Source organism: Lepidochelys olivacea (assembly GCF_965140295.1).
Source record: "Lepidochelys olivacea isolate rLepOli2 genome assembly, chromosome: 1".
NCBI classification, from domain to species: domain Eukaryota; kingdom Metazoa; phylum Chordata; order Testudines; family Cheloniidae; genus Lepidochelys; species Lepidochelys olivacea.
Window position 1 is genome coordinate 100,261,081 of NC_140411.1, and position 14,427 is coordinate 100,275,507.

Below are 14,427 nucleotides of genomic sequence, written 5' to 3' on the forward strand. Positions count from 1 at the left end.
CCCACCTCTGGTCTATAGCAAACCTCATTTTTCAGTATTTTATAAATTGGGAGTTTAAATTTCTCCAACCTGATCCATTGCAAACAAGCTGTCAGTCCAGCAATAAATACTACTTTGACCAATTATTTAAATTTTGTCCATTGGCTTGGGCGTCTAGTTTCAGTATGTATGCAAATTAGTTTGAGTCTTAACTTCTTAATCTTACAGTATGCACTCGCCTCTGCATCTAGTTCATCCAACTAAAAAGCAGCACTGACTGTCCCTAAATGTGCCTGCCTCCAGCTCTTATCTGATGAAAAGCCTCCATAACGTAACTCAGAGCGTGAGGAAGAAGTAAACAGGGTGGGGAAATGTCCAAAACAACGTTGAAGTATTATTTTGTTATCTGTTTACTATTCTTGCCACAATGGGCAAGGACAGTTTTTACAACCCCAATATTTAGCCTATGTTTTTGTGCTCCCAGATCATAACTTTATTCAGATTGCACCATCAGTTCCTTTGGCAAATACGGCTTTTTGGTTTTTTTAAAGAAGAATTAAATAAGTAAATGTAAAAGTTGGTTGCAGCATGAATCAAGAAGCCAAGGAAATGCATAGATAGCTTTTCAACCTTAGTTATACATTATAAATCTTTAAAACTTTTATATAGCAAGCATAACTTTTACATCAAGTCTCTTTGATTAAATGTCTGGGTAGTTATGAAAATGAGTATATTTCAGCTTGGGGTGACTGGTCATAGTTTAAGGTGGGAATTTAGTACTTTTTTGGTAGTATGTTTCCTGATGCTCACGTCAGAAAAGTACTTCAGTTTGATCTCAGTTATCCACTATTTCCTTAATAATCAAACGTGTTCGTGTGGCAGCAGCAGAATCTATGCCTCTTCTCCTTGACTGTGCTAGAGTTCGTGGGCCAGAGTATCTCACACAGATGTGGCATTTCATGTGTGATGCGCTTATCAAAGCTATAGGGACAGAACCCGATTCAGATGTACTTTCAGAAATAATGCATTCATTTGCAAAGGTGACCTTTTTTCTTCATAGAAATATTTATGCCACTATCATTATTATTGAAAACTTGTATATGTATTTTTAGTGTCAAGAAATTTAGTGCTTGCCATAAGTTTAAATTACTAGTACAGGAGATTTTTTCCGACAGTTACCTATCATTTGACTGTGGTTTTGTTAGCTTAGTTTAATGGGACTAATTTTCATAGCTAACTATTGAAAATGTCCATTGAATCTTATAAATATAGTTTTTCTGGATTAGGGAACAATTTTTCACTGGCATAGATAACATTTGTTTAAAACATTAATACTAAATATCAAACAAAAGTCTAGAAAAAACACTAAATTTTACTACATTTATGGATCTAACCTGTAAAATGTTAGTTCCTTAATTTTATAAGCCTAGAATTAATATGAAAGTTCTTCTTTTTTTAAAAAAAATTTGCTATTTTGTCAGTGGTAATCTGAAGTATAGCTCTAGTCAATGTTTTCAACATGTTAAAATTTCACTGTCACTATTTGAGTAGTGTTTAATGTTAAACTTCTGTTTTGAATATAATGTATTTCACTAGTGCATTGAGGTAATGGGAGATGGATGCCTTAACAATGAACATTTTGAAGAACTTGGAGGAATATTGAAAGGAAAATTAGAAGAGCACTTTAAAAATCAAGAGTTAAGACAAGGTAAGTTAGTACCATCTTCTATGTATTAGAATAAGTTTTGTGATTTACACTAAAGATAGCTCTCTAAAGCAGAGATTCTAAACATCTCGTATTGACTGCTTGTTCAGTTATCTCCTGAGTTACCTCACCTTGAGATTCAGCAGCGGTAAAATGAAACTAGATACATTCAGATTAGAAATTAGGTGCAAACTGTAACTAGTAATTGACCTTTGAAATAGCTTACCAAAGGATGTATTCTCCATCATTTGAAATCTTTTCCAAAAAATGTTGTAGCTCAGTCAGAAGTTGATGCAGAAATCACTAGGTGAAATTCTAAGACAGTCAGACTAGGTGATCAGAATTGTCCCTTCTGACCTTAAATCAGCGACAACCTCCCAATCCTACAGCAATGACTGTTTGTTTTTGGTATCCCTTTTCCCTGCTTTTCTGATTTTTGCTTTTCCCAGACCAAGGTTGTCCTTCTCCCATGCTCCCTTACATACTCACTCCTAACTTGTTCAGTGCATTTTTCCTTACTTGCCCTATATCTCCTTTAGGCACTCTGACAGAAGGTCCTGAGTGCTTCACCTGCAACTGTTTCTGGAATCCTCTTTTATCCATTACTGCATTTTGTCAACTGTTCCTGTGCTTTTTGCAGGAGTGGGTCCTAGAGAAAACATCTAACCTTATAGTTTGCACTTATTCCTTTTAATTTAGTGAAAAGACAAGATGAAGACTATGATGAACAAGTTGAAGAGTCATTACAAGATGAAGTAAGTTATTTCCTTTTTTGAGTTTTAAAAAATAAATAAAAATTTAGACACTTTCAAATTCCACAGAGCAGCAGCTGTGTGGAGACAGACTTTACACCACAGTGACATGCTGCTGAATTGAAACAAACAAAACCAAATCCTTTGAGACTTGCCCATATGGATCCCCAGTATTGGAGAAGTGCATCTTTGGCATGTTTCCTCAGAAGTTTCTAGCAAGCATTGTCTATTGGTGCTACACAGTGTGCTGGAACTTGAAGATATATCCTAACTGCTGATGGAACAGGTTTAGAGCAGAGCTTTTCCTTACTTATTTCCTCTTTTGAAGAGCTTTCTCTTTCTAAATAGGATTGCTTTTTAAAACTACTTTTTCAATTATTGTACCATTCCAAGTATTGTCCAAGGTTCAGCCCAGTTGCCCTGCTTTTTTATCTTTGTGCCTTTTGGGTCTGTGTGGTGTTGCTAATCCAAGCAACAGCATGACTCAAGGTCAGGGAGGCTGCAAGCCATTTGCCTCCTTCAGTGTCGTCCTATGTGTTGCTGATGACTGTTAGCTGTTATCAGTCACTGGGTGGAGACTGTAGAACCTTAAAGTACTGGGAAGGAAACTTTTATTTCTGATGGAGGACACTGCATCTGAGGAAGTGAGCTGTAGCTCACGAAAGCTTATGCTCTAATAAATTGGTTAGTCTCTAAGGTGCCACAAGTACTCCTTTTCTTTTTGCGAATACAGACTAACACGGCTGTTACTCTGAATCCTAGGGTTTAGTCAACCAAGCCTTGTATCTAACACCCAGAACAGTTGACATTTAAAGGGCCTTTGAGTTAGACCTACTCACTGAAAATGGCTGCTTAAGGCCTGACAGAGAGGCAGTGCTGTAATTCCCAAAACTCTCCATGCTCAAAAGAGAGCATAAATGTTGGTACTAAAGTCTCTCCAGTACCAAGTCCTGGTAGGCCGGGCTAAGAGTCCTGAGTTTGTTCATTTCTCAGTACCAAGACATTTGGTCTCTAGCGGGACAAAGAAGCAGAAAAAGTATATTGGTACGTATTGGAACCACAAGTTATGTATTCCAATCTACCAGATCACTTCGCTATCAGAGTAAGATTTTTCCACCTGCATTTGAAGTATTTCAATCTAACAGTTTGGCTTCTGGGTTATTTGGGCACAAGATTGGGAACTCTGGAGGAATCCAAAGATTATATTGGAAAGCAGGAAACATTCTACATGGAAAACTTATTTGATGAATGAAGTTGTGGAAAGATTCTACTTTCTTAGAAAAGAATGGACTAGAGATGGTCCTGCATACTTTCTAATTTTTGAGTATTTAATAGTCAAAACTTTCATTGAGTTCACTGTTTGTCTAGCTGCCAGTTCAGCTTTTCACCTTTTCAAAGCATGGATCATGAATCTTAATTCATCTTGTGATTACAAAGCTTGTTCTGTGTTCTCCCACCAGTGTATGAACATAGTCTTTGTTCTGTTTGTACAGTGCCTAGCACAGTAAGATCCTAGTGCATGATTGGGGCTCAGAGGTGTTACCACAGGACCAATAAATTAATCGTACTAATGCTCATAGATCCACTGTGTTGAGCCTAGGGGCACATCACAGTTTTAAAAAATGTTTCCAAAATGCACCTGTACAATGTCTACATCAAGAAATGCACAATTCCCACTTGACGCTCCACACACATTTATGTAAGCCTTAATTCCTCAATTTGTCCTCCTAGATCTGTGCCCAGTTTGAAAGCAGTCCTGCAGTGACTTCAGCAGCTAACTTCTCACTAACACACACACACCACCTGGAAGGTCACAACTGCTTGTTAATTTCCAGAACTGAGGAGCCATATGGGCAGTTGTTGAAGGCGAAAAAGTGGTGACTTACCCTAGTAACAGATTTTTGGAGATTGTCCATATGGATCCACATACCTCAGCCCATTCCAACTAGTCTCTCTTTTTCGAGTTATTCGGTTAATTGGAGGAATTGAGTGGTTGGGGTCCATGCCCTCTCTTAAATTCTCACAAATAAACAATGGGATGCAAGTGGTCTCATTAGACAGTACTTGCTAGAAGTTTCCAAAATCATGTGCCAGGGATGCACTTCCCCCAAGAATATGGATCGACATACATGGTTATTTTGAGAAAAATCAGGTACTGTACATAATCATTCTGTGATGTATGAAGTCTGTAAGGAAATATTTTAACATTCAGCATTGCTATATTTTCATAGCTACTAAAATTCATTGGAAAGAAAATGAGTTACATTAACTAAGAGTTACTGCTATACGCCTTGTCATTTCAAAATATATAGAACACTTCTCTTTTTACCAAGAAAAATAACCTGACATATAAAATTGTTCCCGTGAACTTGTCATGAGAGAAATTTTGAAGAGGAATGACTTAAATAGAGTAATCTTACTAAGCGCATTAACTTCTTCTTTGAGTAGTGTCCCTGTGGGTACTCCACTTCAGGATTTGTGCTTGCCCATACACTTTTGGTCCCTGGGTCCACACCTGCATCATAGATGTCTTTGGGCTCTGGTGTATGGGTGGGACAGATTTGCTGCTGCTCCAGTTGCTTCTCAGCTGCCTGTGGCTTGAGACAGAGTAGTGCACTGTTAGCTGTAGCTAGCTAGTGACTTGCTGCTCTGATTGTTCGTTCATTTTGTCATTCTTTTATATATATATTTTTTTAATTTCTGTTTATTTAATAAAGCTTTGTGCTTTTGTGGGATTCCACCTTTCCTTCTTTTATTTGCCTAATCTGGCACAATTTTATTCTCTCAGGCCTCAATCCATGGTGACAAGTAATGGGTTATGCCAGCGGTTCTCGAACTTCATTGCACCATGACCTTCTGACAACAAAAATTACTACATGACTCCAGGAGTGGGGTCTGGAGCCCGAGCCCCGCTGCCCTGGGCTGGGGGGGCAGAAACTAAAGGGCTCCTACGCTGGGCAGGGGACATGTAACTTTGTCACCTGCCCAGGGCTGAAGCTCTTGGGTTTTGGCCTTGGCCTGGGCCTCAGCAAGTCTAACCAGCCCTGGTGACCTCAGTAAAATGGGTTCCTGACCCACTTTGGGGTCCTGACCCACAGTTTTAGAACCCCTGGGTTATGCCCAAGATCCCAGGCTTCAAACTCTGCCAGGCCTGCCATAGGCCTTTTCCTTGCAGTGACAGACATTCAATATGTCTCCGCTGCCTGGGAGAGACTCATGTCCCCGCCTAATGTACGATCTACTCAGGAGTTAAAGGCAGATCCAAAAAGTTGGAGATCAGACTAAAACTCCTGTTGATGGAGCATTCTCTTAGACTCTGGGATTCAAATCACCACCCTTTACATTGGATTTGGTTGGTCAGAGAGGCCTGGTGCATCACAGTTGCTATGGTAAGCAAACCCTGGGGTCGTTCAGAACCATCCAGACTTCAAAAGAAAAAAGAGCCTATTTTACACTGTGGGTAAAGAGTAAGGAAAAGTCTTGATCTGAGTCTGTCTTCATGTCCTGGCACGGGGATTGGTGTGGCTCTTACCCACTCTGGTCACGAGACTGCAGCATCAGCTGAATAGACCACACTGCATACTGGGAAGCCACCAGTAAACAATCTAGAGTGGGTCAGCACTGGACTCTGTACCTTCAAAGCAAATGGATTTTAAAGCGGAGCTGAAACTGTTGTTGATAGTCTTATGTACCTAGATGAGATGGGAACATGGATTGCACTTCAGTACCCTCTCCTGTACCACACTGTATATTGAGTCCCAAGGGTCCTTATCTAGATTCTCTGGTGCCATCCTGGCTCCTTTTCCATGAGGACCTTCAGATCCTGGAAGAACTCCTATCGCTTTTACTGAGGGATACTGAAAGAGTCCTCGCTGGTACCAACTTATCTTCTGGAGTCAACTTACCTTCCAGTCCTGCCGTCTACCGTAACTCATCCTCTGGTACCAACATGGTCACTGGCCCCACACAAACAATTTGAGAGTACTGAGAGGGACCTGCAGCCAGTACCTATATCCTCCAATACAGTCTTGCTGCCCAGTTGAGTCTCTGCCTCCAGATGCAGTAACAAGACCCTTTCCAGTCCCCAGTACTGACTTGACAAACCGCTGGTACCAGTTCCACTTGCCCCTCCGATGGTCATTGCGGCGGGCACTTCATCTGATTCAGAGGTATCCAAGGCTCCTCCACCATCCTGTTCTAGCCTCCCTCCCTTAAGGTGCACCCCAAGGAAGAAATTACACCCAGCAACTTTGGGGTCCTGCCCTTTTTCCGTATGCCCCATGAGAGTTGGCTTATTGGAACTCAAGAGCCCCTTATGGTGGTCTGCTCTAGAGGGTCCCTTGTAAGAGGGCATGCCAAGAGCAACAACTGAGATCCTTAGGTCCTGCTCCATAGGAGGAACTTAGAGGAGCAAGAGCCAGCTGGAGAAGCAGAAGTACCACCTTCCCACAAATCCTCTTCCTCACTAGATGAGGCTGTTATGCCTCCCTCACCATTTTACGCTGATAGTTTCAAGGATTTTCAAGACCTTGTAAAACAAATAGCAGAGAACTTACACATTCTGTTTGAGAAGATACAGGAATATTCTACATATATCTCAGAGCGAAATCACTTTGCCCTTCAGTAATGCTCTGTTGGCCCCGCCTGTATGAGGTGACATGGTAGTTAGAATTTGCCACTCATGTATAAATGAGCTGACGCATACTATATACTGCCCAGAGGCTTGGAGAATTCGTTTTTTCGCATCCTACACCTAACTCCCTGGTGGTTGAGGCCATTAACTAACAAAATAGGCCACATTGGTCCTGTTCAACACTATCTAAGGAGCTTGAAATGGCTGGACATTCTGGATCGTAAAAGCTACTCCTTGGCCTCTTAGCAATTCAGAATAGCCAATTACCAAGCCCTGATGGCAAAATATGATTTTACAAGTTATTCAAAGAGTGCATCTTTTATTGAACACCTGCTACAGGGTGAACAATTTCAAGCCCTCCTAATGGAAGATCAGACAGTCACAAAAACATTTTTTTCCAGACTTCACTCAATGCCGCTATGATGTCCTGCCTCGTTTTGACAATACAACAGAACCCACAAACCACAGCAAGGTCTTGCCTTCAATTCCTGGGCCATATGGCAACCTGTACATTTGTGATCCACTTAGCGGTGGCGTATTAGCCACTAGGCCGACGGGGTCTGTGTCCAGGAGCCCCAGCAAAAAATCCGCTGTTGGTCGGTGGAAGCCCCCACCACCCCCGACCTTGTCCGCAGCAGAAGCCCTGGGGCAGGCAGGGCAGGAGAAGCTCCAGTTCTCCGACCCTGGTCCCCCACAGAAGCATAGGGGAAGCCCCAGCACCTGGACCCCCCTCTGCGGCCCCAGGACTGGAGGAGCTCTCACTTGCCGCTGTGGCCCCAGGCACAGGGACAAAACTGCTGCGTTCTTGGGGCTGCACTGCAGGGAGGAGGGTGCAGAAAGGAGCAAATGGGTTGTGGAGAGCTGCAGTGGGAGGGGGTTCACCAGGCGGAAACGTGGGTGGAACAGGCTTGGGCCCCGGGGAAGGGGCAGAATGGGTATGGGACTGAAGGTGGAAGGGGTGGGGAGGACTCCTCCTTCTCCCTCCCCACCCCCACCACACACGCACTTGCTCTGACCCAGGAAACCTTAATCCACCTCTGCCACTTAGCAAGACTACACTCTCGGTGTATTCAAGCTTGGCTGAGAACTATCGACACCCCCCCCAAAAAGCCGTCCATTCAAGACTGTGTCCATATCTCAGAGGTTCTTCATTCTCTAAATTGTTGAAACGATCCCCAAAAAGTATGCATGGCAGTTATGTTCTCACAGTCTCCTCCCACAAGGATAATCACTACAGATGCCTTCCTGCTGGGCTGGGTTATGCACTTCAGGACTTCACAGCTTGGCAAATGGAGCCCACAGAAGGTGATCCTGCATATCAACATATTAGGTCAGAGATCCATTACTCAACATCTACACCCAATCAGAATAATTCTGGATAGCAAAGCAGTAGTGTATTATATCAGTCATCAAGAAGGAGCAAGGTTCCAGCCCTTTGGTGTTAAATCCATATCACACCACCTACAGATCTCAGCGGTTTCAGTACCAGGACTTCAGAATAGTGGCGGATTCCCTCAGCAGGCATTTCCACCTCTATCACAAGTGGGAGCTGAACAACACGGTATTCTGAAAGATGTCATACCTGGGGTCATCTGGAGATAAAACTCTTTGTATCACCATCCCACGCGATGTGCAGACTACTGTTTTGTGGGGAAAACACAGCCCCAATTCGATGTGGGCGGTGTCAAGGTGACACTGTAGTCAGCCTTTGGCCTCATGTATTGCTATACGCTTATCCCCAAAGCCATTACTGCTCAAGGTTCTGAATAAGTTGAAACAGAAGCCATCCTTATAACATCATCATGGCCAAAATACAGGTATGGTTCCCAGAGTTGGTTCATATGTCTAGACAGAGGATCCCCTTCCCCTGACAGTGGATCTTCTCACTCAGGAGTCAAGATCTATCTCCTGCCCCAACCTCTTAGTGCTTCACCTCAAGACCTGGCTATTAGATGATTCTTTGGTGTAGAACAAAACTTCTCCCTAGAGATACAAAGAGTACTTCTTAATAAATTTTCCTTTATAGTGGGTTTTCTATCTACAGAAGAGGAAACTTTGTCGGGCTTGGTGCAGCCTCTGATCTATACCTTCTCTCGAATCTTGTCTGACGTACTTGCAATTACCTGCTAAATTTAAAAATCACAGCATTATTGCTGAGTTCAATTTAAGTTCATGTGGCTGCCATCAGCTTTTCTCTCTCACACCCACACCCATTGAGCGATTTTTATTCTTTACCCACCCAACCACAGCGAGGTTCATTAGGGGCCTGTTCTACATTTTTCCTCTTAAGAAATCTATTCCGCCATGGGACCTCAACTTAATCCTTAATGTGCTGAGGAAACCTCCATTTGAACCTATGGGGAGCTATTTCCTCCTTCATTTGGCCCTCCAGATTGTGTTCTTCATAGCAGCTACCTCAGCCAGGTGGGTTTGGGGAGCTGGGATACCTGATGGCTGATCCACCACACACTGTATTCTATTGCTTACTGGTGGCACTATGTCCACACTCCCGCTTGCTACCATAAATTTCTTCAGGTTTCCATACTAATCAGGAGATTCACTTACTGGTATTTTATCCCAAGCCTCACTCTTTGAGGGAAATGAGCCTGTATACCCTAGATGTAAGAAGAGTTCTCTCATCTTTTACCTCAACAGAGCTAAGTGCTTCAGGACTTCCCCATGGATTTTTCTCTGTCGCAGAACTAATGATAGGGCACCCAATCTCCACTCAAACATAGTCTGAATGGGTTTTGGGATGCTTCTTAATCTATTTATGAAGCATCATTCCCCTCCTAGAGTGATTGGCCACTCCACCAGGGATCAGCCTACCTGTGGCCTTTCTGAAAAACCTACCTATCTCAGACATCTGCAGGGCAGTCCTTCTAGTCTTCAGTGCATATGTTTTCTCAGCACTGTGCTCTCATGCCTGCTTCCAGAGCTGATGCGACTTTTGGTGATGATATTTTATGGTTTATACTGAATCCATCCCCTCTGTAATTGAGGGTACTGCTTGGGAATCTCTTGAAATGGAACACCCATACAGACACTACTTGAAGGAGAGGTAACTTGTGGTGCAGAAACTGGAAATCTTTGAGATGTGTTCCTATGGGAGCTCCACTACCTGCCCTCCTTCCCTTCTGCGTCAGTCTTCTCACTGGACTTTCGTGATTGAGAAGGAACTGGAGCAGCTGAGGGCCTCATCCCCTTATATCCGAGCACAAGCCTATCTAGAGCATGTGCATGAACACTGGAAAAATTCCAGCCAAGAGTTCATGGGGACGACACGCATGTCCTGAAGTGGAGCTTCCTTAGTGGGGCACATCTTCAAGAACTTCAGTTACTGTACAAGGTAAGTAACCTCTCCTTATAATTCCCTTTTTACCCTTATTTCAGAGTGGTTTTAAAAATATTTTGTAAAGTAACATGGGTGAGTTAACATGCACACCAAGGTTTATTTTGGATTTCGGTTACATCATGGCAGTGCAGAAATGGCCTAAAGTTGCAATCCCCACTTTCTTGTGCAGCGCAGCTTGTCACACTGTGAGATGTGAAAATATTGTCATATTAGTAGTGTGGCCATCAGAGGCTAGATGCAGTTGGCATTTTGCTTTCTGTCTGTTGCTATGGCTATAATGTGTAGAATAGGAGTGGAGCACTGATTAAAGCAACCATACTTAGAGTAATAGAACTCCCAACAAGGAGTCAGAGGATCTTGCTAGGGCCAATTCTTCAATCCTCACATAAATCCCATTTAAGTTGGTAGGAGTTGTGTGTGAAAGTCCACAGGATTAAGCCCTTCAATTCACTGTAATTGTGGAGGGTAAAGATGCACTATGCAGGGGGACAATAATAGAGAATAAGATGATTCAAATTGTCCAGATTGTTGTAGCAGAAGGAAGGAAGAGCTCAGAGTAGAAAACAGGCTGAAATGTCAGTGTAAAGACTGTTGAGGCATCAGGAAGCTATAGGAAAGGTCCTCATCCAAGGGCTTTGCATAGGGAAACAACCAGATTTGATTCCATGGTGCAAAGTGTCTGTCATAGTAAAATGCTATGTATTTTTCCATTTTTGATGGTGCATTGTTCCTCTCACTACTTCTAAAACAAACCCTTCTGATGTAACATAGTTGGGAACCAAGGTGAAGTAGCTCTGTCAGCACAGACACTGGATAGTGGTATAAATCTTTCTGAATTATTTACATATCTAGTTATCAGAGTGTCTAATTTAAATTGCTTTAGTTCAAAATGCAAAAGTCTTAATATTTTGATATGGTTTCTACCTTCTGAGAGAGTGCTGATCAAAAAGGATACTTCTGATGATATTGCTATTTTTTCTTAGGATGACAGTGATGTTTATATTCTGACTAAAGTGTCAGATATCTTGCACTCAATATTCAGCAGCTACCAGGAGAAGGTGTTGCTGTGGTTTGAACAGCTACTACCACTAATTGTCAATTTAATTGTAAGTATCTTGGATTCTTTCCATTTAAATCTGAGATGTTATGGCACATGCATAAGATCTCATGCTGGTGTGGCAAATTGTTTTTAGAGCACTGAATGCCTTGTACAAAACATAGCCATGTGTTCACCCAAGAAGTTTATAGTCTAGACCAATACAATCGAACAAATTTGTCACCTGGTGCTTTATCACACAGCAGTGCATTTGTTTCTTTTTTTACTAACCCTTCTGTCATAGATTATTGCTGATAGGCTTTGGAGGGGTATTTGAAATTTGAAAGAGGAAGTGCACCAGGTAGAAGGGACTTTCATAGAACAAGACCCAAAAAAGAATGCGGGGGGGGGGGGGGGGGTTAGTTAGGCATGAGATGGGGGGGGGGGGAGTATAAAACTTCTGTATTCAACATACAGTCCTGATTTCATTTATTAGTCTAATTCAGTCGTCACCAACCGATCAATGTCTGTAAAGTGGTTGATCCTAGAGGATCTCCCAGTCGATCATGGTCTGTGGTGGTGGAGCGTGGCTGCCGCTAAGGCAGACTCCCTACCCTGGCCCCATGCTGCTCCCAGAAGCAACCAGTGCAGGCAGGGGGCAGGGATCTCCCTCTGTGCGCTGCTTGTGTCTGCAAGCACCGCCCCCACAGCTCTCCTGGCTGCGGGGGCAGTGCTTGCAGAGAGGGGCAGTGCGCGGACGCATGTGCCCCCCGCCTCTCCTTACACGTGCACACCCCCCCTGCAGGGCCGCGTTGGCCCCTTCCGGGAGTGGTGTGGTGCTGGGGTAGGCAGGGAGCCTGTCTTAGCCTCGCTGTGCCCGCCACCAACCAGGAGCTGCCAGAGGTAAGTGCTGCCCGGTGGGAGGCTGCACCCCAACTCCCCGAGCCCCTTCCTAAACCCCGAGCCCCCTCCCAGAGCCAGCATCCTAAGCCCCCTCCTGCACCGCAACCCCCAGCTCTGACTCCCCTCCCAGAGCCAGCATCTTGTACCCCCTCCTGCACCCCCAACACTCTGCCCCAGCCTGGAGCCCCCTCCTGCACCCAAACTTCCTCCTAGAGCTTGCCTCCCTCACCTCCTTCTGCACGCCTGCCCCAGGCTCAGCCCAGAGCCCCTTCCCACACTGCAACCCCCCCACCCTGGTGAAAGTGAGTGAGGGTTGGGGAGAGCAAGCGACGGAGAGAGGGTGGAGATGGAGTGAGTGGGGTGGTGCTTTGGGGAAAGGGAAGGGGCAGGGTAGATCCTGGGTTGCCCTTTGATTCAAAAAATGATCTTGGGCATAAAAAGGTTGGAGACCACTGGTCTAACTGCTCTCCTCAAACAGCAAAAGTTAACTTTTGATTTTGTCTTTAGTGTTGCAATCAGTGTCCTTAGAGGAACGAATTCCTCTGTAAAGATTAAATTCAGGTCAACCCATGTAGCTCTTGAAATGGAGCTTAAATTCCACAATTATAAACATTTCATTTTGATATAATCATTCATCTTTTTGTATGCATCATGGCAGTTGATTAACAGTTACATTCTGAGGTGGCTTAGAAAATTTTAATTTTTTTTTAATGTAGTGTCCACATAGGCCATGGCCAGATAGACAGTGGGGGTTATGCATTTTTGATGACATCGTAGAGCACTGCAGCCCATCCTCATTCAAATATGCTGAATACTTCCTGAGGCCAATGCTACAGTCAATATGTGACAACAGCCCAGAGGTTAGGCAAGCAGCTGCTTATGGTGTTGGAGTTATGGCACAGTTTGGTGGGGAGAGCTATCGTCCTTTTTGCACAGGTATGTATATTCATGCGTATCTTTCTATTCCTGTAAAACTAACTCCAGAGATTGTAATACTTATGCTAACCATGAGATTCTGCCAGGAAATGCCAACTCCATGTTAATGAATGATCATATTCTCATCTCTGGTAATGGAATAAAATACCAGTGAGTGTTTTGGGGAGGGTGGTGACAAGTTTTAAAAAAAAAAAAGGGGGCGGAGAGGGGAGAGGTGACCTAAGCTATCCAGATTTGTGGCCATATCCTTCCTATTCACATTTTTGTTTGCGACACACTTTTGGATTGAAAAGTGTAAAAGAATGTATTCACTAAGCAACATTTTTCTCTTAAATAAGTACAAGTGTATATCCAATAAAAAGCTGACTTGTACACAATAACTGATTTTATAAAAGATGGATACAGCTACATATGTCTAAAAGCAAGATTGAGTCCTTTGCTTTGTATGTCTGGAGAAATTGTACAGAAGCGTGTAATAAGGAGGGGGCCTTAAATATAATTGAAGTAACCTGCACTTTCCCCATGTGTGAAGCAGAGGAATCTAACATTTGTGACTTAGAACAGTTTTAATAATTTATACTTATCACAGATGCTTTTTGCTGAATTTCTGCTCTCTAACTGTAGCTGCATTTTGAATTTAGAAGATGGTTTTTATTGGTTAGGACTGAGCTACAACTGAAAGAATCTTCTTGTGCTCTTCATACCAGAGCCAGTTAAGTTAATTCTAAGGTGGTCTAGTATGGAGAAAGTGGTGCTGGGGTTGGGGGGTTGGATAAGGGGCAGAGGGTCTTGAGGGGCGGTCAGGGGACAGGTGGGGGCGGGGTTGGATGTGTCAGGGGATCCGAGGGGTCAGTCAAGGGGCGGGAAGTAGGTGGCGGTTGGATGGGGGTGGGGCCAGGCTGTTTGGGGAGGCACAGCCTTCCTTACCCGGCCCTCCATAGCAAGTTCGATATAATGCGATTCCACCTACAAAGCGGTAAGATTTTTTTTTGGCTCCCCAGGACCGCATTATATCGGGGTAGAGGTGTATATTGCATATTGACTCCACTTATCAGTGGTCAATTACTGTATAATTTACATCATTGTGAATGAAACTCTCTATCCTATAGCCCTCTGGGAGAAGTAGCA

General features: G+C 43.5%; 1 protein-coding gene across 1 annotated transcript in view; it reads left to right on the forward strand.

Moving 5' to 3' along the window:
• IPO5 (importin 5) overlaps positions 1–14,427 on the forward strand; it is a 79,236-nt gene that overhangs the window by 40,357 nt on the left and 24,452 nt on the right. Inside the window, exons 19-23 of the mRNA XM_084642132.1 lie at positions 847–1,019; positions 1,576–1,687; positions 2,384–2,439; positions 11,408–11,530; positions 13,080–13,299. Coding sequence (XP_084498258.1) covers positions 847–1,019; positions 1,576–1,687; positions 2,384–2,439; positions 11,408–11,530; positions 13,080–13,299 — 684 coding nt within the window. The remainder of the gene's footprint in view (positions 1–846; positions 1,020–1,575; positions 1,688–2,383; positions 2,440–11,407; positions 11,531–13,079; positions 13,300–14,427) is intronic.